The 20,767-nt window shown below is 30.5% G+C and overlaps 4 protein-coding genes across 5 annotated transcripts; 3 read left to right on the forward strand and 1 right to left on the reverse strand.

The window, feature by feature from the left end:
• Positions 1-4,972: 4,972 nt before the first annotated feature.
• LOC108339494 (alpha-farnesene synthase) lies at positions 4,973-9,119 on the forward strand. The gene is made up of 7 exons (XM_052877708.1): positions 4,973-5,116; positions 6,165-6,438; positions 6,527-6,932; positions 7,469-7,687; positions 7,780-7,924; positions 8,018-8,264; positions 8,731-9,119. The coding sequence occupies exons 1-7, from the start codon at positions 4,985-4,987 to the stop codon at positions 9,021-9,023; spliced, it is 1,716 nt and encodes a 571-aa protein (XP_052733668.1). The 5' UTR covers positions 4,973-4,984; the 3' UTR covers positions 9,024-9,119.
• Positions 9,120-11,162: 2,043 nt separating this feature from the next.
• Positions 11,163-13,456, reverse strand: LOC108339513 (equilibrative nucleotide transporter 1). Its single transcript, XM_017576644.2, has 2 exons — positions 12,826-13,456; positions 11,163-12,049 (listed from the first exon to the last, which is right to left on the reverse strand). Exons 1-2 carry the CDS (start codon positions 13,334-13,336, stop codon positions 11,322-11,324), a joined length of 1,239 nt encoding a protein of 412 aa, XP_017432133.1. The 5' UTR covers positions 13,337-13,456; the 3' UTR covers positions 11,163-11,321.
• A 714-nt stretch (positions 13,457-14,170) lies between these two features.
• LOC108339791 (pheophytinase, chloroplastic) lies at positions 14,171-17,391 on the forward strand. The gene is made up of 6 exons (XM_017576998.2): positions 14,171-14,405; positions 14,730-15,489; positions 15,990-16,216; positions 16,352-16,543; positions 16,772-16,928; positions 17,009-17,391. The coding sequence occupies exons 2-6, from the start codon at positions 14,746-14,748 to the stop codon at positions 17,258-17,260; spliced, it is 1,572 nt and encodes a 523-aa protein (XP_017432487.1). The 5' UTR covers positions 14,171-14,405; positions 14,730-14,745; the 3' UTR covers positions 17,261-17,391.
• A 636-nt stretch (positions 17,392-18,027) lies between these two features.
• LOC108339867 (structure-specific endonuclease subunit slx1) lies at positions 18,028-20,675 on the forward strand. Of its 2 annotated transcripts, none has more exons than XM_017577087.2 (3): positions 18,028-18,290; positions 18,751-18,857; positions 20,078-20,675. In XM_017577087.2, exons 1-3 carry the CDS (start codon positions 18,085-18,087, stop codon positions 20,269-20,271), a joined length of 507 nt encoding a protein of 168 aa, XP_017432576.1. In that variant the 5' UTR covers positions 18,028-18,084; the 3' UTR covers positions 20,272-20,675. The 2 variants fall into 2 exon arrangements, with proteins under 2 accessions (XP_017432576.1, XP_052733669.1); XM_052877709.1 differs by lacking the exon at positions 20,078-20,675 and adding an exon at positions 18,953-20,065.
• The last annotated feature ends 92 nt before the right edge of the window (positions 20,676-20,767 follow it).

The following is a 20,767-nucleotide window of genomic DNA, read 5'->3' on the forward strand; positions in this document are numbered from 1 at the left end:
CCATGATCCTCAGAAAAGGAGACATGGTGGTGATTTGGGGTGTACTTACCTTGCATAGTGTTGGGGAGTGCCAGCTGAACTATGCGAGCGTAAATATGAGTTGTGACTTACTCTACATAGTGTTGGGGAGTGCCAGCTGAACTATGTAGGTGTAAGGATAAATCGTGTGTGTTTACCTTGCATAGTGTTGGGGAGTGCCAGCTGAACTATGCGAGCGTAAATATGAGTTGTGACTTACTCTACATAGTGTTGGGGAGTGCCAGCTGAACTATGTAGGCGTAAGGATGAGTCGTATGAGGTTATGAGATGTGGGTTATGAGTATGCTGTAATTGTTCCTGTATATGTACCTATGTATGATGTCATGAATTAAATGTGCTATGAGATAACATGCTTTTTTATATCTAGCTCACCCTTGCATTGTTTGTGTTGTGTGCTGTTTGGGTATGTTTCTCTGGCGATGATCATCCACTTGGATGGGAGCAGACGTTGTTGAGGAGATCCCTTTGGAGCAAGAGCTGGAGGATACTAAGGTTGCGGAGTAGTCTTCTTAGGAATTCCTATCGGAACACGTGTAGTGTTCGAATCTGTAAACTGGTTAAGTTTAAATTTTCCGTTTCTTTTATTTTAGATGACTGTAATTTCATACTTTAATTACACGTCATGATCCAACTGTTCTCTTTATTGGAATGTTGACATCTTTATTATGTAATATTTGTTATTATATAATCGGGATGTTACACGTAACATTATAAGTTCAATATGTACTGCATCACCTTAATCAATTCGCACTGTCACAAAAATATGGTACAAGATTTGGAGAACAGTCACATTGATTCGGTTTCAGATTCAAACAGAGTTTCTTCAGATTTAATATTTTAAAATTTAATATCTTCACTTAAATTAAATGCAATTTAATATTGATTTTTGCATTGTGTTTTTATAATGCAACAAGTGAATATTCATTAAAAAAAAATAATTTCACTTTCAAATATTTAATTTTTTCATCGTACAAAAATCATAAATAAAAAATAAGATAATTATTGTAGCCTATTTTTATTTGGACTTTTAATCCTTGTGGTTTTCAATTTGAATACACTGAGTTTCATAAATCGACAAAAACTCATATCAATCGAAAGTACATCGTATAAAAACACTTAATTTCTAGAAGGCATGTTAACATGTTGAATTTTTGCAATTATCAAAATATAAACTTTATTTATCACTTTATAATAATTTCACTATCTTCCATCACTCAATTTGCAATTTTATATTAATCAATTTCGTATTTCGTATACAAGTAAGATGAAGTTTACAAAACACTTTTATTTTCTTAAATAAGAGCGTGTTAGGAGAGAAAAAACAAGATGAATAGAAAAACAATAAACATAAAGAAAAAAAATACAAAATAAAAGTAATTAATAGAAAAATTTAGAAAAAAAATAATAAAAGTGACAAAATATAATTTAACTGCAGTGAGAGAAGTATTGACGAGCATTGAAAATCGTAGAATAAAATAAAAAGACTTCAGAAATTAAATTACAAAAAAATATAAATATCAGAAAAAAATAATTTCAGATAAAATAAATTTATTCGTAATTTAAATGAAAAAAAAAGCACAACATTAAACGAAAAAAATTGAGAGAAATGTAAACTGCGTTGACAAAAACACTATATATTCGTAATTTATAGGTAAGAACCAACTTGCCATTTCTTCTCCATAGCCTTCTCATTTTCATCGTTATAAATGTGCGCAGCCAACGTCTTAAAGTAATTTGCTTTCGAAATTTAAACTATATATTTTTTAAAAATATTTAAATACACAACTTGTGTATATAAATAGAACTTTAAATTCATACTTTAAAAGAAAAATAATTAATTTAATACACTAAATATTGAAATATTTTATTTTTAATATAATAAAATATGACAAATTTAATAAAAAAATATTTTTATTAATTTTGTTTGATTATGATTAAACATGTTTTTCATTTCCAATAGTATTATACATATTTATTGAAAATTAACCATATAATTAACCAACCTTTAAAAAAATACGTAATATTTTAGTTTTACAATATAAAAAAAATATAAAAATTTTATTCAAGTCTAATTACGTATTAAAATTAAGTAATGGTTACCAAAGATAAAAGCACATATTTAATTACTTTAAATATTATTGAAATTAAAATAAAATTAATAAAATTAAAGCTTTTTATTTAAATTACCATACTAAAAAATAAAATAATACTAATATTTATTGTATTGAATTCACTACTTATTTTGAAAGAAAAAAAAATCAAGTATTCTTACTAACAAATTTGTGAAGATTAAAAGTTTATTAGAAATCCAATTTTTTTCGTCATTATTTGTTTTTGATAAGGTATTTATTAGAAATAAAACGAATTTAAAATATATAAATATATATAAATCTCACTTTAAGTTAATCACGTGAGATTGAAATAATTAAGAGTTTTGTGGATTTAATTTAAATTTAAAGTTCATGATAACAAAATTATAATTTAAACCTACTATATCAAAATGTATTATTTGTTGAAGCTATTGGTTTACTTAATTTCACATTCAAGAAGTATACGTCTGAATGTGACAAATGTATTGAATATTTCATATCAATTAAAGATAAATTTAAAATAAATAAGTATCTTACATAAATTAATTTTGTAAAATTAAAGTAAATATGAAAATACACTTCTCTATATTATTTTTCATCAAAATTCGAAAATGCATAAAATTAATGTATAAAATATCACATAATGTTGAATTCAATTTCTTAATTTAATTTAGACTATAGTAATAGTATGGCAATATTTTACAGTAAGTTATATCAAGACTATCGAAGGGTTCTAATATAAATATTTTACGGTTTTGCAGAAAAGAAAACACGGTGTATCACTTTGATAAAAAAAACGTGGTTTATTAGTGTGGTCCAAAAAAAAAACATGATGTATAACTTTTGTTTAAAAAGATATGTTGTATAAGTTTTGTCTAAAAAACACCTCTGATTGTTTCAAACACATGGGAAATTAACCTGTCATTATCCATTTATTGTTGGATAAACTGGACAAATGCGTGGTTGTTAGTCATACAAATTAACCTCGTAACACATAATTTTTTACAATAAAATAATAAATAAATAATAAAGTATTGTAAAAAATATTTATATTAAAAAATATTTGTCTCCTAAAAAATCAACTCGTATTATTCGCTGAGCGATTGTGCTCAAGTGACCCTGCAAATTCTTTATATATAACAAATATGTTAATATCATTTTTCTTATTTTGCTTTTGAAATTAGACAATAAACATATATACAAATAAAAAACATCAAATCATTATTATGAATATAAAAACAAAAAGTACTACTACACTTAAATTTTTTGTAAAGCAGTAACCAGTAATCAGTGGAAAAAGTTATAAAAATAAAACATAATTAACTATAGTATGAAAAATATTTATTGTGCACATTTTTTAGTATTTATCTTTTGATTTATTATAACTAAACAAAAAATTAATATAATATAGTTAAAATAAAAGTAAAAAATATTTTTTTATATGAATTATTTTCAAGCCTAAGACCAATTAAAAAAATCCCTAATAATTAATTAAAAAAACTTTACACTTCAAATGTCTTTCAAATCATTTTATGTTATGTTATTAAGAAATAATAGTTTTACGGATAGTTTAGTTTGATAAAAAGAAAAAAAAGGGGGGGGAAACATAAAATTAGTGTCCACCAATAGAAAAAAATAATAATAATGTATTGCAAATATAATGTTAAACTAAAATTTCAATTTTTTAATTAATTACACATGTAATGTGAAAATTTTGAAAACATGACGGAAAGTAAGTTTAAAACCTGAGAAAATCGAGATTTTTGAGAATTGAGGATTTGATTCGGTGTAAGATTTCAATTCCTTAGTTTATATATTTTAGAAATGTCGATTTTTTAGGCTTGAGTATCTGAAAAGTTTGAAATTTTTTAATTAAGTTCATGTTAAATTTTGATAATTTACTAAATTATTAATTTTTTTTTAATTATGCGACGTTATTTTTTACTGTCCTCTTATTTAAATATCACTACCTGATGTAGTTTATTATAAAAGACTACGAGAACACTCTACAAAATTTTCTGTATTTAACAAAAGTAATTTTTAAATTTAATTAAAATTACAAAAAAATAAAATAAAATAAGTGTTTATAAAATTGAGATATAAAATTATAATTTATAGCTTTAAATTTCTATATTTTATAATTTAGTAAGAAAGTTATTGTTTAACATTAACTTTTGTTTATACATTTATTTAACACTACTTTTATTATATAAACATAATAAAAATAAATATAAATAAATCAATAATTTATAAAGTTAATGTAATAGAAAAACTCAATCCAAGTATCACCTCTCATAAAATGAAATAATATACATAATTACGTTAAACAAATTATATTATTTAAAATATAATAATTTATTATATATATATATATATATATTAATATATAATATCATTAATTATTTTAAAGTGTCTTAATTTTGTGAGGTCTGCTTCTCACTTCGGATCCACGTGGATTTTAAGCTTAATTCAACCTCACAAAAATAGTTTGTAAGGTGAAGTTTGTATCCCACTTATATATTATAATTTTGTCTTATTTTTAATCGACCGTATGACTTTCAACATATGTTTGTGGGGTTGAGTTAGACTTAAATGCTTTGATTAATTGGAACTAAATATTTGAATATTTCAGACCAATTATATTCAATAATTAAAAATCAGCGTTGAAAGCACTCACACCACAAATAAAATGAAATTAAGATAAATGAAAAAGAATTCGGTCGGTAGGCTAACAGAAAGTTGGCATTTGTTGACAAAATAAAAAACATGTCACGAACACTTACCTATGTGTGGCCTATATAAAGGGAGTTATTTTGGACTATAAGAGTATGCAGCCATAACACTTTCTCTGCAAAATGAATCAATCAAACCTCAATGTCTCTCCTCAAACTTTTGTTTCAGTATCAGACAACTTACGTAGATCTGCAAACTATAAACCAAACATTTGGAAACACCACTTTCTCCAGTCACTTCACAGTAAATATAACGTGAGATTCTTTTCTTCTTCTTCTTCTCCTTTTTATTTTTCTTTAATCCCATCAAATTTTATATTTTTTGTTTATTTTATTACATATATATTATGTTTTACTATCTTCTAAGTTTAAATTCAATAAGAAAATAAAGTATCATAAAAAATTAAAAACTCATTAATTATTTGTCTTAAAATTTTGGATATTAATCTTTTGTCTTCAAATTTTAGATAAAAGTGATGTCATCCTTTGTGTAATTGAATTCGAATGTTGTCGGTGTTATGTTTATTTATGTGAATATTTTTCCTTTTATATTCTCTTATTAAACACAAGTTTCTTCCTATTAGATTAATATAAAATTTATAGATTATATATATATATATATATTTTTTTTTTTCTTTTTTATATATTGTTTAATTTTCTTAATTCCTCAATATATATATAACTTATCTCACACTTATATTCTCAATATCAATTGCAAGTTTGTATGGATTGATAGCCATTGGCATCAGCTTCATTTCTTTTTAAACATAGTTTTATTAAAAATATACGACATTTAAGACTTTTCAAGATAAAAAGACAGAACATTTTCTCACAGAAAAATGTAATCCACGTCGAAAATATTACTACAGTATTATGGTATTTGAAAAGAATTTTGTAACTTGTGGAAAATGTTAGTTGATTATATATACACTCATCCATAATAAAACATCTTATATTTACTATTATTGTCATGCAAACTCTTAAAGGGTCATAATTATTTCACAGCCATCATAAATATTATAATTTTATTTTAAAATGATATTAGTTAAATATAACATTTTACTATTAAAAGTGTTGCATAAAGTAGATGTAAAAGAGAAAAAAAATAGTGTCAGATGATATTTTTGAATCTTAACTAGATTTGGAATGCAAGTTTAATGTAGATGCAAAATTATTCATTCACACTCAAAGGGTTTATTTCAGCACTGGTTTCTCTCAAGTTTTCAGTCTTTGGGATTCAAAGTTCATCATTTTCAGTATGGTTTTTGCTTATTATTCATACTTTGTTGCTCGATTTCCACAGAAGGAAGAATTTGTTATGGTGTTAAACAAGCTTGTGATGGAAGTGAAGAGTCTATTTGCACGAGAAACGAATATTTTGAAACAACTAGAGTTGGTAGATTGGATCCAAAAACTAGGCCTTGCCAACCATTTTCAGAAGGAAATCAATGGCTTTCTTGAATCTATACATGCCTATGTCAAAACCAGCCATGTTAATACCAGTGAAGAACAAGATTTGCACGTATCTGCATTATGCTTCAGGCTTCTCAGAAATCACGGATATGCAGTTTTGCCTGGTAACACAGTTTTCTCTCTCAGACTTACTATGTTGGTGAAAACTATATATAATTAACAATCTAATTTTTTATTGATTATGAAACTCAGATATGTTAAGCAAGTTCTTAGATAAAAATGGTAAAGTGAAGAGGACAATCAGCTCACATGCTGGAGATGTTAAACATGTGTTGGAGCTTCTTGAGGCCTCACATTTAGGATTGGAGGGAGAAAAGATATTGGATAAGGCAAAAATCTGTGCCATAAGTTCTCTGAAGGATGCTTTTTCTCTCAGTTCCATCAACAAGGACCAACTATCTGATACTGTAGATGCTGAAAGAGTGGTCCACTCTCTGGAGCTTTCATCCCACTGGAGAGTACAGTGGTTTGAAGTCAAATGGCATGTCAAGCAATACAGCAAGGAGAAAAATATGAACCCTGTTTTACTTGAACTATCTAAATTAAATTTCAATATGATTCAGTCAACACTTCAGCTGGAGTTGAAGGAATTATCCAGGTATTTTTTTTAAACGTGATAAAGAAAATACATACTCTTTTAGTTATATTGTTTCTTTCACGAGACGAGATGAGATCTAGAACTTTATCTTCATACTTTAAACTAATCATTTATATTATTTTTATTTTATTTTTATTTTTAATCTTGTTGATTTTTTCTTTTATAAGGTTCAAATCTGAATTGTGGGTATCGACTAAAGATATTCTGATATTTAAGTTAGTTTTCAATTATCTGTCGGTTATCACAGTAAAGTGTTAAATGTACAATAAATGTAATTATCTATTTTTTTTATCTTATTTCTATATTTATAAGTTTTGAAATAAACTTTTGATTAAGACTGATCTAATTGCAGTTCAATATCATCTAAGTATGTTTTTATCTTGTTAATCAAAAGTTGAAATTTTTTGACTGAACAGTCATCGAATCAATTCGTTCACTTGTTGGGAGATTTTCATAATTGACTTTCTATGTAATTGACCGAGTAGCATAGACCGGTTGGTCGTAGTAAATTGTTAATACTTAAATTTTTGGTTTAGGTGGTGGGAGAATCTTGGCATAAAAGAAGAATTGAGCTTTGCAAGGAACAGGTTGGTTGAAAGCTTCATGTGTGCAGCAGGAGTTGCTTTTGAACCAAAGCACAAATCCATTAGAAAATGGCTCACTAAAGTTATTGTTTTCGTACTGGTCATTGATGATGTTTATGATATACATGCCTCGTTTCAAGAGTTGAAGCCCTTCACAATGGCGTTTGAGAGGTTTGTTAAGACTGAAAATTAACCTAATTAAGCTTACTTATATATAGGTTTAGGGTTAGTTAGTAGAATCTGATGAATGTATATATGCACAGATGGGACGACACAGAAGTTGTTGAAGAACTTCCAACGTACATGAAAACTTGCGTCCATGCACTGAAAGATGTCACAAATGAAATTGCTTATGAAATTGGTGGAGAAAATAACTTTCACTTGGTGTTACATTACCTAAAGAAAGCGGTAACATTCACAGTACACATTATGTCTGTTTTTTCAAACACATAATATAACATTTATACTAATGAATGACTAAATATATGACAACTTGGTCAGTGGATAGAGTTTTGCAAAGCATTGTACGAGGAGGCAAAGTGGTACAACAAAGGATACATTCCGTCGTTGCAAAAATATTTAAGCAATGCATGGATTTCATCTTCTGGGCCTGTGATTTTACTGCATTCATATCTTGGTACAATGTATCAAGTAAATGATTCGATGGAACATTTTGTACAGACGTACGAGGATTTGGTGTACAATGTATCTCTTGTGATTAGACTTTGCAACGACCTTGGGACTACGGTGGTATATAATCAATCTTTGCTTGCTTAATAATAAAGAGTTAAACATGCTTTTATTCTTACACAAAATTAATTTTTTTTTTATTTTAAATTTTGATATAGTTTGATCTTTAAAGTTTAAAAATAAATAGATATAGTCTTACAAATTCAATTATGTTAAACTTTTTTAATATATCAAATGCATTTTTTATAATATTTAGATTGTTTATATTTTTTTTATGAGTTTTACTTCAAATGTTAATTTAGCAATTCATTTAACAACTCTAGAACAATTAACATTCTTGGTTAAAAGAATTATTTTCATTTTTCCAAAATTTGTGAATCAGGTATATAAATTTTTTGAAGATAAATAAATTTTAATTTCATATATAAATTTAAAGACTAAAAACATATTTAACGGGACATTTATTTTTAATTAATCGTATTGTATATGAGTATTGAATGTTAATTATGGAAATTGAAATTAACGGGCTGAAAGAGAAAGAGGTGATGCTGCTTCATCAATCGTATGCTATATGAAGGAAGAAGGTGTTTCAGAGGAAAAAGCAAGAAAGCATATAGAAGATAAAATCATTGAAGCATGGAAGAAGATAAACAAGTGTTTTGGTTGTTCTTCTTCATGTTGGGGGGAACCATTTCTTACTCAAGCAATAAATGCAGCTCGTGTGGGTCATACGCTTTATCAAAATGGAGATGGTTTTGGAATACAAGATCGAGATATCAAAAAACATATACTGTCACTAGTTGTTGAACCTCTTTAATCAGTGATGTTTTATGGAATTTGGATTTAAGCTAGGTATTAGGAAAAAAAGGTAAAACAATTAGTTGAGAGGGAACATGTGTAATAAAATGTATCATTAATACAAATTTAATTAAAAAATTGGTAGTGTGCTTTTGTGTAAAAATATTGTCTATATAATTATTATAAAAAGGAAATTCATTATCTTTTTTTTCATTTTTACTATTTAGTAAGTAACATTTTTATAAAACTATCATATTTATTTTACTAATTTTTTTTAAATCTAGTTATTTTGTTATTTGAAGTTTTTTTAAATTAATATTTTCTAAAATTAAAATGATTATTTATAATAAAAAGTTACTTATAAAATAAATGGAAATATCTATAATAAAATTATAAATATTATTTATTTTTAATTTAAAAAATTATAATTTATTATTTTTTCTTAGAAAAAAAAAGCAAAACATTAAACAAATAGTTTAGTTGGTGACAACCATAAATATATCAGCCCATTGTTAGAAATATATCATTTCAAACAACAAACGTTGTTTAGAGAATGTTAGGTGGACCAGGAAGATTGTTTCAGATTAAACTATATTATTAAAAAAAAATAGAAAAAGTATGTTTTTTATTCCTTCCTTCCTTCGTAGATATTTTTGCGTTTATTTTTAAATAAATTATTTTTGACTCTTTTCTTTATTAAAGGTTTTATCACGATTAGATATAACTGTCAAAGTCATGGTTATCACTTATTTGTTAGTTATGTACAAATCCAAGATATACTGGTTTAAGTTTTTAAATAATTCTTTTACCAGTCTTAATTTCTCAATTTTTGTATGTTATTATTTTTAATCCTTAATTATTTTTAGTCTCAACTTCAATTTAATATAATTATTATTAAAACTGTGAAAATGAATTAAAATTTGTAATTAGAATAAAACTTTTTTTTATTATTATAAAATCATGTATGACCAAATTTAAAACAAAAGAAAAAGAAAATACAACTTATTCACTTTTCCAGACCAATCATGGAATCATTTCAAAATCCTATTTTGTGTTCAGGTAAAAGAAGAATATCGATCTAACCTGATCCACCTTCAAAGAAAAATACTTAAAATTTTAACAAATATTTAAATTAATCCTGAAACATGAATGCGCTGGTTCTCTAATTAAATTTTTCATAATTCATCTGGTTGCATTTCCTGGAAATCTTTTTCCTTCAAACTTAAAGATAACTTCTGTTGTCCATGTTATCTTGTTTTCCTCTCTTACTTTCTTTTTAAAGAAAATTGAAAACCCAAAAAATGTTTTTGGTATTTTCTCCATCTGTGACTGCAGATAATGAGTTTACTGGCAGAAATCAAGAGTTTGAGATGGGAAGTTGATGCAGGAAACATCAAAACCATACTGTTTTATGCAGATTATTGGTCTAAAATGGGAATCAGAAGAGGATGTTTATTTATTGGATAAAGTTCATGAAGTATATATAGTGTTAGACGGAATCATGGAATAGTTGTCTTGTGTATATTAATTGCCTCTTATACTATTTGTTCCGAACCAAATTTACAAACTTGAATATAAAAAATAAAATTGAGCTATTAAATGCATTATTATACAGTAAAATGTTCTTTTGCTCTTCAAAAAGTTTGAAAAATAAAGAGAAAAGTTTGCCCATAAGTTCAAAATTTCCAAGTGATCTTAGGAAGGAAGGAGGGATCTCAGGTGTGCGATTGGACCATGGACATTAACTCTTTATTATCATATCATATTCCACTGGCAATTCTATCTGTACTAAATTCAGCTAGAAGCTAGAAGAAAAAAAATATCAGTGCTAGAGAAATAAGATATTAAAGTAAGACTATTCTAGGACAAATTGAAGATTTATTTTCCAACCATTCCTCTAAGGGGAAAGAAACTTTCCTCAGTCTCTATTACAGGATTTTTTTCTTTTTCTTCCTGTAAGTTTATAATCGGAATCAGACTTGGCAGTCCATAAAAGTAACTACAATTATAAGGAGTTTAGTAGTTAGTGGCATCTCAACTTACATTTGTTGTAAATGGAGGAACAGAAAAATTCCAGGTGAATCATGCTTGCGCAGGCTTTACTTTTGTTTATCCATCTATAAACCATAAAAAACACAGGAGGAACCGACAGTAGCTGTTTAGAATTGAAAGCAGTATCATTATATCAACAGATAAGGTTACAAATTTTCATATTGTTTGGAAACAAATTAAGGAAATTTATTACAGTTTTTGATTTCTGATTGAGGAAAGACACACAAGACGCATCACAGTCCCCATATTAACACAAATTTCTTGGTCAGATGACCCAAAACCAAGCTATAACAGACCCAGAAGCCAGACCAAAAACTAAGAATAATACACTCACAATCCCTGCAGTCTCTGCATGCTGCGACTTTACAGCTTTAGGAATCATAATCATCAATACACTGGTTAGGTAGCCATTAGTAAGCCCTAAGAGGCAAGTTAGTATCGTCACGGGAATCTCAGTCCGGAAGAATTGGGGACCATGCAAGCACCCTAAGAAGAGAGGGAAAAACAGCAATCTTGCTATGCAACTACCTATTGCAACTTTTGCATTCTGTAGGAGATAAACTGCAGTCAGAGACTTGCCAACCAGATCAAACACATTATAGGCAGCAATTAGGAGAATTGGATACCAATCCTTAAGGATTTCAGAGTGCACATCCTCAGTAATGTAACCAGGAAAAATTGCCAGAGTCACAGCATAAATGAGCACAATGCCAAATCCATACCACTTGATGCTTCCAACAATATCCCATAAAGTCGACCTCCAGACAACTCCAGTTGGGGGACCACTGTCTCCATTTGCAGCAGCAGCCTCAACCTTAAGTTCATTATAATACTTCATAATAGGAAGTTTGTGCACCATGTTATATAAAACCATGCATATGAACACAATCACAATTGATACAGAGAAGTATAGATTTGCACTCTTTTGTAGGCCAGAGGCATCTTGTGGGTAAACAGCTTTTGTGATTATCCTCAGGATAGAAGCAAGCACCCCTGAAATGAAAACATCCACAATAAAAACAGAGAACAATTTATCCACCTGAGTTCGATAACCAAAGAAATATATATCAATAACTTCTCACAAAATATTTGCATATGTGTGTGTGAACCCAAAACCAGTGGATTAATAATGAGCTACAGACATAAGATAAGTTTTTTTTACCATGAAATAGAAAAACCATATAAAACTGAAATCTGCTCAAGTCGTTTATATTGCCTAAACATACAGTTTCAACTGATAATTAAGCTCTGTCTTGAGTGTTTCACAAACAATTGTTTAGTGTACTAGCCATTGCAAGAACATAAATGCTAAAGGAAAGGAGACTCGGGACACCAACATGGTACCGTTATCACTTTTTGACTCTCTGGCACAGCCACAAGTTCTAAACAGACAACCTTAGCATAAAATGCTTAAGAGTATTCACCCCCCAAAAGCAAAATCTGCTGAAGAATCCAAGATTCCCATGACTACACTACGAACGTGCTTTTTTTAAAATTCTCTTATTTAGTAAGAACATGTGCTACATATAATCTGATACAGACACTTGATAAGCATGTGAAATCCCTGAGGTTAGCGCAGGAAGTTATCAGAGAACATCTATTCATCTAACAAAACGACCTAAATGAAGAGAGAATGTATAAACCGTAACATGATTGAATAATAGATACCACATCCCCCACTCAGTACCATATCATACAAAACTCACACGATGCATCCACCAAAAAGAACTAAACTATGAACCAATGAAGGTAATTAATTAGAGGAATACCAGAACCGCCTGTGCCAGCTATGACAGCTTGCATGTACCTCTCCGGCAGCTCGCCGGCGGAGCCAACAATGGAACCCTGCACGAGGGCATCAGCGACGCCGGAGAGGCCGATGGCGAAGGCGGCGGCGTAGAATCCACCGATGACTCCGACACGACCCCTGACGTAGAAGGCGTCAACTAGGGGAACGATGAGGAGCGAAACGACGAAGAGGACCAAACCAAGGTTGATTCTGAGAAAGGCTTTGGAGCTGTAACGGTAGAGGATGATGAGGGAGATTCCGACGAGGCCGATAACCATGTAAACGACGGCGAAGACGCGGTCAACGCTGATGTCAGGGTAAAGATAGGAGAAGTAATCAACGGCTGTGATGAAAGCGTTCCATGGGAGAAGGTAACCGAATCCCAGGGAGAAATACACTATGTACGCCAAATCCCATTTGTCTTCCGGAACATTGCTCTTCCTGCTGTTCGAACCGGACGGAAGGAGAAGAGAGGACTCCGTGAAAACCATCTCGTTCCGTTCCGTTCCGGATTACCAATGCTCAACCACTGCTTCGAACACTGCCAACGGGAAAAGTAAAGTAGTTACTCACGCAAAGCAACACCATTTTCAATTAGATATTTCAGATTCTCGTTCTTCTCTCTCTCCTTTTTTATTTTATTTTTTCATGCACATTTAAACCAATAATTATTTTATAATTAATATTCAAATCTAATCCCACTTTAAATTAATATCACTATTGCTTTTTTTTTATTAGTTTCTAAAAACAGACTTACTTTAAGCACGTGCAGGGAAGACAAGAATGTATAGACACGTTTTTCTGCAGTACTGGGCCTAAGGCCCAGTCCCAAGCGGCGGAAGCCCATTATCATTCTTTTAAATATAGCCAAATCAAATTATTGTAAAAACACATTTTTTTTATGAAAATTATTTTGTCTTTCGTTTACATAAAATACGTTAATTAAAATAAAGCAAAGAAAAATCTTCAGATAAAATTTCTATTGATAACGAAAGATTGTTGTCATGAGCTTCTTCTCACTGCACTTCACCATCACATACAGGTTTGAAGCTAAAATATCTATTACAGAAAAAAAAAACATACACACATGACTCTGTAATTTGACATAAAACATTCAGATAAATTTAAAATATTATCTGAATAGAAAATCTGCCTTCATCATGTTAGTGGCTGTGGAGATTTCCACGTGAGAAATTACTTCTGTAGGAATAACTTAATATTTTTTTTTACTTTTATAAAAGAAAAATAAAGAACATGCACACCACAAAAAATGATATTTATAAAAAAATTATATGACTGGTATAACTGTCGTCATTTTAGTTTTATCTGCAGTTTGTCCGACATGTTGTCTTTCTCGTTTGCCTCTGCATCTGCCAGCGCTAGTTTATTCATATTTCTTCTTCTCAAAGTGGCAGAATATGAAACAAAAAGTTAAGTTTTTGTACGCTTATGAAGAAGAAAAGCCTTCCTAGAAAGGAGGAGCATATCAGAATCTCCTTAAAAACTCCGAGTTTCAAAGAGAAGCAGATTCGCATGTCATTTCCTTCATTAAATTAAAGGGTACATTATCGTAGGCCACCTTTTTTTTTAAGTTATTACTGTGATTGTAAAGATTGGCTTCTCTGTTAGAATTAAATATGCATGAAAAAAAAACTGTAAATTGATGTGTTCCTACTCCATGTTCGTGTTTCTAGTTAGTTCCGTTTGCTCTTTCCTCTTCCCTTGCTATACAAATTTGGTTATGCTTTTACTGTATAAACAGTTAAAGACATTACTGGTTTTGTTTGATGGATGAAAACAGAAATCAATTTGAACTTCGAAACTATCAGTTCTACCTTTTTATTCCTTTCTTTACGATGATCATTTGGTGGGTGATTGTTGCAGAATTCAGTTTTTGGGTATGGAAATTCTCTCGTATAGATCTGGACCATGCTGTCAAGTGGTGAACTTGCAGAGGAAATCGGATGAAAAGTCTTCAAATTCACGTCATTCTAGGATTCCCATTTTCAGAGAGCGTGAAGTTTGTTATACCAATACCATTTCTAGAAGAGGGTCAGTGAGATTTCATGATAAAAAGGAGCAGCAAAGAGATTTGGTTGGGTCTCTGACTGTTCTTGAAGGGTTCAAAAGAATCAATTGCAAGGCCTACAGTGATAGATACGAGGGCTATGTGATTGACGGTGAAAAGGGTTTAACAGATATTTCAGAGATAGAAGAGTCTGCAACTAGGAATATTCTCATTCCAGGTTTGCCAGATGGGTCAAATGGTGAATGTGGTGCTCCAATAAGTAGTTGCTTTTGGGAATGGAGGCCTAAGCTCAATGTTCACTATGAAAAGGCAGGATGTGAGAACGTGGATTCTCCACCTGTTGTGTTTCTTCCTGGTTTTGGTGTTGGCTCTTTCCATTATGAAAAGCAACTGAGAGATTTGGGGCGTGATAATAGAGTATGGGCACTGGATTTTCTAGGCCAAGGATTGTCCTTGCCCTTTGAAGATCCTGCTCCTCGGTATAACAAGGAAGGAGATACTTCAAATGGAAATGCTTCTTCATGGGGTTTTGGAGATGAAACGGAACCGTGGGCCACTAATCTTGTATACTCCATTGATTTATGGCATGACCAAGTTCGATACTTCATAGAAGAGGTTGGTGACATGCCATTTGATAGCAGCTAGCAGGTTTTTCATAACAAAGAAATCAATTTTTACTCAAACTATGTGCTGAAAAATGGTAGATGTTAAGATAAGACGAGTTTATATTATATAAATGACTCTAAATCATATCTTATAAGTCGGTTTTACTAAGTTAAGTTAGGTTTAGTAAGAAAGTACTTTGTTTGTGGATATATTGACCATCAAATTGATCTCTTGTGGTAGATGTTGAGATAAGATGAGTTTATAGTATATAAATGACTCTAAATCATATCTTATAAGTCGATTTATGATATTGAGTTAGGTTTAGTAAGAAAGTACATTGTTTGTGGATATTAATCATCAAATTAATCTCTTGTGTTGAGATAAGATAAGTTTATAATATATAAATGATTCTAAATCATATTTTATAAGTGGATTTTACGAGATTGAGTTAGGTTTAGTAAGAAAATACCTTGTTCTTAGATATTGACCATAAAACTGGTTTTCTACAGGTCATTGGAGAACCAGTGTACATTGTGGGAAACTCATTAGGAGGATATGTTGCATTGTATTTTGCGGCACGTAGCCCTCATTTAGTGAAAGGTGTCACACTTCTTAATGCAACACCCTTTTGGGGGTTTCTTCCTAATCCAATAAAGAATCCACGCCTAGCAAAAATATTTCCTTGGGCTGGAACATTTCCATTACCAGCAAGTGTAAGAAAACTGACAGAGTTGGTGTAAGTAATACTTCATTTTATGATTTGCTTCATACAGCATGTTTTCAATATTTTACCATCATCATCTGTGTAACCCTCTATCACTGTTAGACTGTTATTTGACCAAATAGTTGTTTTATTTTATTTCCCCTCTAGGTGGGAGAAAATCAGTGATCCTGCAAGTATTGCAGAGGTACTTAATCAGGTTTATGCAGACCATTCAACGAATGTAGATAGCTTAATTTCACACATTGTGGAAACCACACGGCATCCTGCAGCATCAGCAGCTTTTGCTTCAATTATGTGTGCTCCACAAGCAGAGTTATCTTTCAATGAATCATTATCTAGGTAGACATTATTACTTCTCTAACTTTTTTTAACGACAAATGTTAAAAATAAGAGGTAGAACACCGTAGATCCATTAATCCAGATTTTTAATAAAAAGTGGTATCAATCTATTATATGATTAGACTCATATTTCATTGATATTTGTATCTTTTCGATCGTAGACTCAACAGTTATCAGTATTAGAATCTTGGTTTCAATTTAAGGATTTTGAGTTTGTTTGCAATTTAGATGTCGGAGAATGAATATACCAATGTGCCTGATGTACGGAAGAGAAGATCCGTGGGTAAAGCCACTTTGGGGAGTCCAAGTTAAAAGCAAGGTGCCTGAAGCTGCATATTATCAAATGAGCCCTGCTGGTCACTGTCCTCATGATGAAGTGCCTGAGGTATATTATACATGGCAATTTCTTGCATGAAAATGGTTGATGCTGAAGAGTAATACTGCAAGTACTGTTATGATTTGCAGGTGATAAATTTCTTGCTACGTGGGTGGATCAGAAATGTAGAATCTCAAGGTTCTATCTCACTGCCACTGCTTGATGACTTAGTCTCTGTGAAAGAAGGTAATGTGTGGGAGTTAGAATTTCTGAGAGAAGGTTCAAGAAAATCAACCATGGTGAGATTCTTCGGCTCCAGAATCTCCCTTTTGGACAGAATACGATCTTACATCGACAACCCTCGCCCCAAGTTCAGAAATTCAGCAGCTAAATCTCAATGACACGACGAGCTAAGCTGTGGCACAACATTCCTTTTATGTAGATTAGTTATTATTATTTGTTTGTGCCATGTACATTAGTTATATTATCCGAATCAATTGTCCTTGTCGGATGTTTCCCAACCATATAACAATGTTAGAATGGCGTATATTTAATAATCATGAAAAATAAAATTTTATAAAATAAAAAATAATAATGGAAAATAAATATGAAAAAATTATGTATACCTAATTATCATTTTTCTATAAATATTTGTCACTGATCTTTCCTAATCTCCTAAATATCTTCGATCAAACTCATACTTGAAGGAATGAATTTAGATAAGAGATTTTAAAAGAGTAATTTTTCTTTTAGAAAACTAAAATTATACTATTTTATTAGAGTAATTAAATTATTTAATAAAAAATTTAAACTAAACATAAAATATAATTTGAAATTTTTTTATATTATTAAATTCATATTTCGGTCTTAGTAATTTGTGATTTAAATCAATTTTGGCTAACATAGATCACACTTAACATCACCTAAAATCAACCAAAATTGTTTTACATTGGTTGCAATCCAGTATGATTCTCTAATGTATTGGCATTGCAAGTCACTTCTTTTTTAACAAAATTGATACAATTAAATATTTCTAAAATAGAATTTATACAATTAAATATTTTTAAATAAAATTGATAAATAAAATATAATTAAATTGAAGTGATTTTTGTATGAAAGGTATGCTTAATTTAAAAACTAAAATTAGTCATAAACCGTCTATAATATTTGTTGTATGAAATGGCTGGCTACGCGACTAACTGCTCCAACGGTACAGCGGTAGATTATGAGAACGCTGTCTACCCAATTTCGTTCCATCAAACGCCCTAATCCAAACCCTAAATTATGCAAATCGTCCTCTCCGACAAAATCAGAACTAAAATTCAATGCCAAACCAAAATCAGAGTCAGAGTCATGGTGCGTTTATCTCATCCTCTCCACCAACCATCCAATCAAAACCTATGTTGGGATCACAAACAATTTCCCTCGCCGGTAAGTTCAATTTTCCGATCTTCCCAGCTGAATCATACCTCTCTGTCAACTTCAATTTTCGAGTAATTTGTCATCTGATTTAGTTGCTCATCCTGTCCTGTGGGTGCTAATTTTTTTTTTTTTTTTTGTGTATTTACGTGTGAAAAGTATCGTGCTTTTGTATCCGTGTGTCTATGTTTTTCCCATTCAATGGTAAACTACAATGCCTTTGTTCTGTAATGTAAAACTTCATAGGATTTTTTGCTCAGGAAACTCCAAGTTTGTGACACTAGTTAGGCTACAGGTTAACCAATGTAAAAGTCCTTACTTTAATGAGTTCTTATACACCCCATTCAATTTTTGTTCTTTTGATCGAGCTGATTTTGCAAGTTTTTTGTTTTAATTTTACAAAACGGATGTCTGCAATTTGCAATGAAGTTAAAGTAATAATAGACGTTTGATTCCTGCTTAATTGATGTAGTTTGAAGCAGCACAATGGGGAACTTAACGGTGGTGCAAAGGCATCCCGTGCTGGAAGGCCTTGGATCTGTGCATGCATCATTTGCGGTTTTGCAGACCGAAGTGAAGGTATATGTCTGGTTTTGTGTTCTTTTACGTACATTACGGTACTACATGATTGTTTTTCTTAACTGCGGCCAGCTCTTTAAGGTTTCAATCTGCAGTTCTTATCAGTTTTAGGGAAGTTTGCTGCTTAAGGCCAACTCTCCACAGCAATTGTGTATCAAAAGAAGTCAGATTAGATTACTCACCGATAAGGGTCTTGTTGTCTTTCCTTTGCTTCCACCGAACCCATTCTGAGGACTTAATTCAGTCCTCAGGCTGTTCTTGCTGTATTTGTGGGTTATCTTATACTTATTGGTTACAACTTCCAAGCTTCTGAAATTGAATGGCCTGCAGAAACAGGGCCTTCTTTGTGTCCAGAAATGATTACAACTTCTTTGTGATCAATTTCCTGACTTGGGAATAATACCAATTCCTTTACTTGAGGAAATAGATTACAAATTATGAGAAGGTATACAAATTACAATAAGGTGAGGAGACAGATAGAACGCAGACAAGAAACAGTTTAACTAATTGGCAAATAACCCAATAAACTAATTAATTTATGTTTTTTGTAATAAAATCATTTATTTTTACTAGCCAATGGGGTATTTTCTTAGCTGTAGTAATCTGATGAAATGTAACTGAGTGCTGAGATGAGAAATAAGATGAAAATTATGTATAGAATTATATTTCTCATTTTTACTGTATTGCGCTATAATCTGTTGTCTTTTTAGGCACCATATGTATCTTTGTCATAAGGTTGGCTATTTGATAGCCATTTTAATCTAATGGTGATTGGTAATTTGAGGTATTTTATCTTTTGCAATGGCACATAATTCCTCGACTCTTTTGTTTTATCTTTTGCAATACCGTGAATGTTAGAATTTTTAGTGTGAGTGAAAGTCTTACATTGGTAGAATGAAAAAGTAGAACATCATATAAAGTTAAAAATCTATTAATCTATTGTCTTAAGGTTTTGGGTAGAGAAGTAACAATTCTTATATAGTTGGACTTAGATCCTATTGATGTTGTATCTCTCAAATGAATCTCTTCCTATCCAACAGTGAAACACTCCTTGCAACCTAACAATCCAGCTATCTTTTATTGAATTGACTAGGATACTGATTCTATGCAAGATTATCTCATCCTTTTGTATTTGCTTTGTTAATGATTTCAGCATTGCTAGTTTCTCATAACTAAGAAGTTGAAGCATTCTTGTTTCGTTTTTTTCTTCATCATTGTAGCTAGTATATTTGAATCAAAATGGAAAGCTATCTCAAGGAAAGCTCCCCGCAAAAATCAAAATGAACATCTCTCTGAACAAAGTGAAGATCCATCATTACCTCTGCTGCAACACAGACAAGCAGCTTTGAAAAAAGTGAAAGGTTCACTCGACTGCACTCACTTAGAATTCGTTTGGCATTTGGATCCATTGTGATTCAACTGCCAATGTATGTTGCGTATGTGTTTTAATCAATTGCACTAAGTTTATAATATAGGTCAGATATTTAAGAAAAATTTCAACTGCTGCAATTTAAAATTTATTAAAAATTATAAAATCAAATGAGTGGAGTTTAAATAAAAAAGTAAAGTCCACAATTTTTTATGATTTTTAATAAATTTAAGTAATAGTAAAGAATATTTCAGAAGGTGTGTTGCTAACATTTTTCTAGTAGCAAACTGTATCATAGACATTGATTGGCTCTTTTGCAGCAAGATCACTGTACAGCATGAGTGACGAAAGGTCAATATAAAAGCAGCCATTTGTAAGCATGAAATGATATAATACTTTATTCTATCAAAATATTGTAATACTTTTCCTGCGGAGGATCATGAGGAAAATTATTGTAGCATGAGCATTTGGTTCTTATGGTCTTTTCACAGGAAAATGTTTTTTTAGCAATTTTTTTTTATAATTTTTAACAATAAAATAT

Source organism: Vigna angularis, chromosome 5 (assembly GCF_016808095.1).
Source record: "Vigna angularis cultivar LongXiaoDou No.4 chromosome 5, ASM1680809v1, whole genome shotgun sequence".
Classification (NCBI taxonomy): Eukaryota; Viridiplantae; Streptophyta; class Magnoliopsida; order Fabales; family Fabaceae; genus Vigna; species Vigna angularis.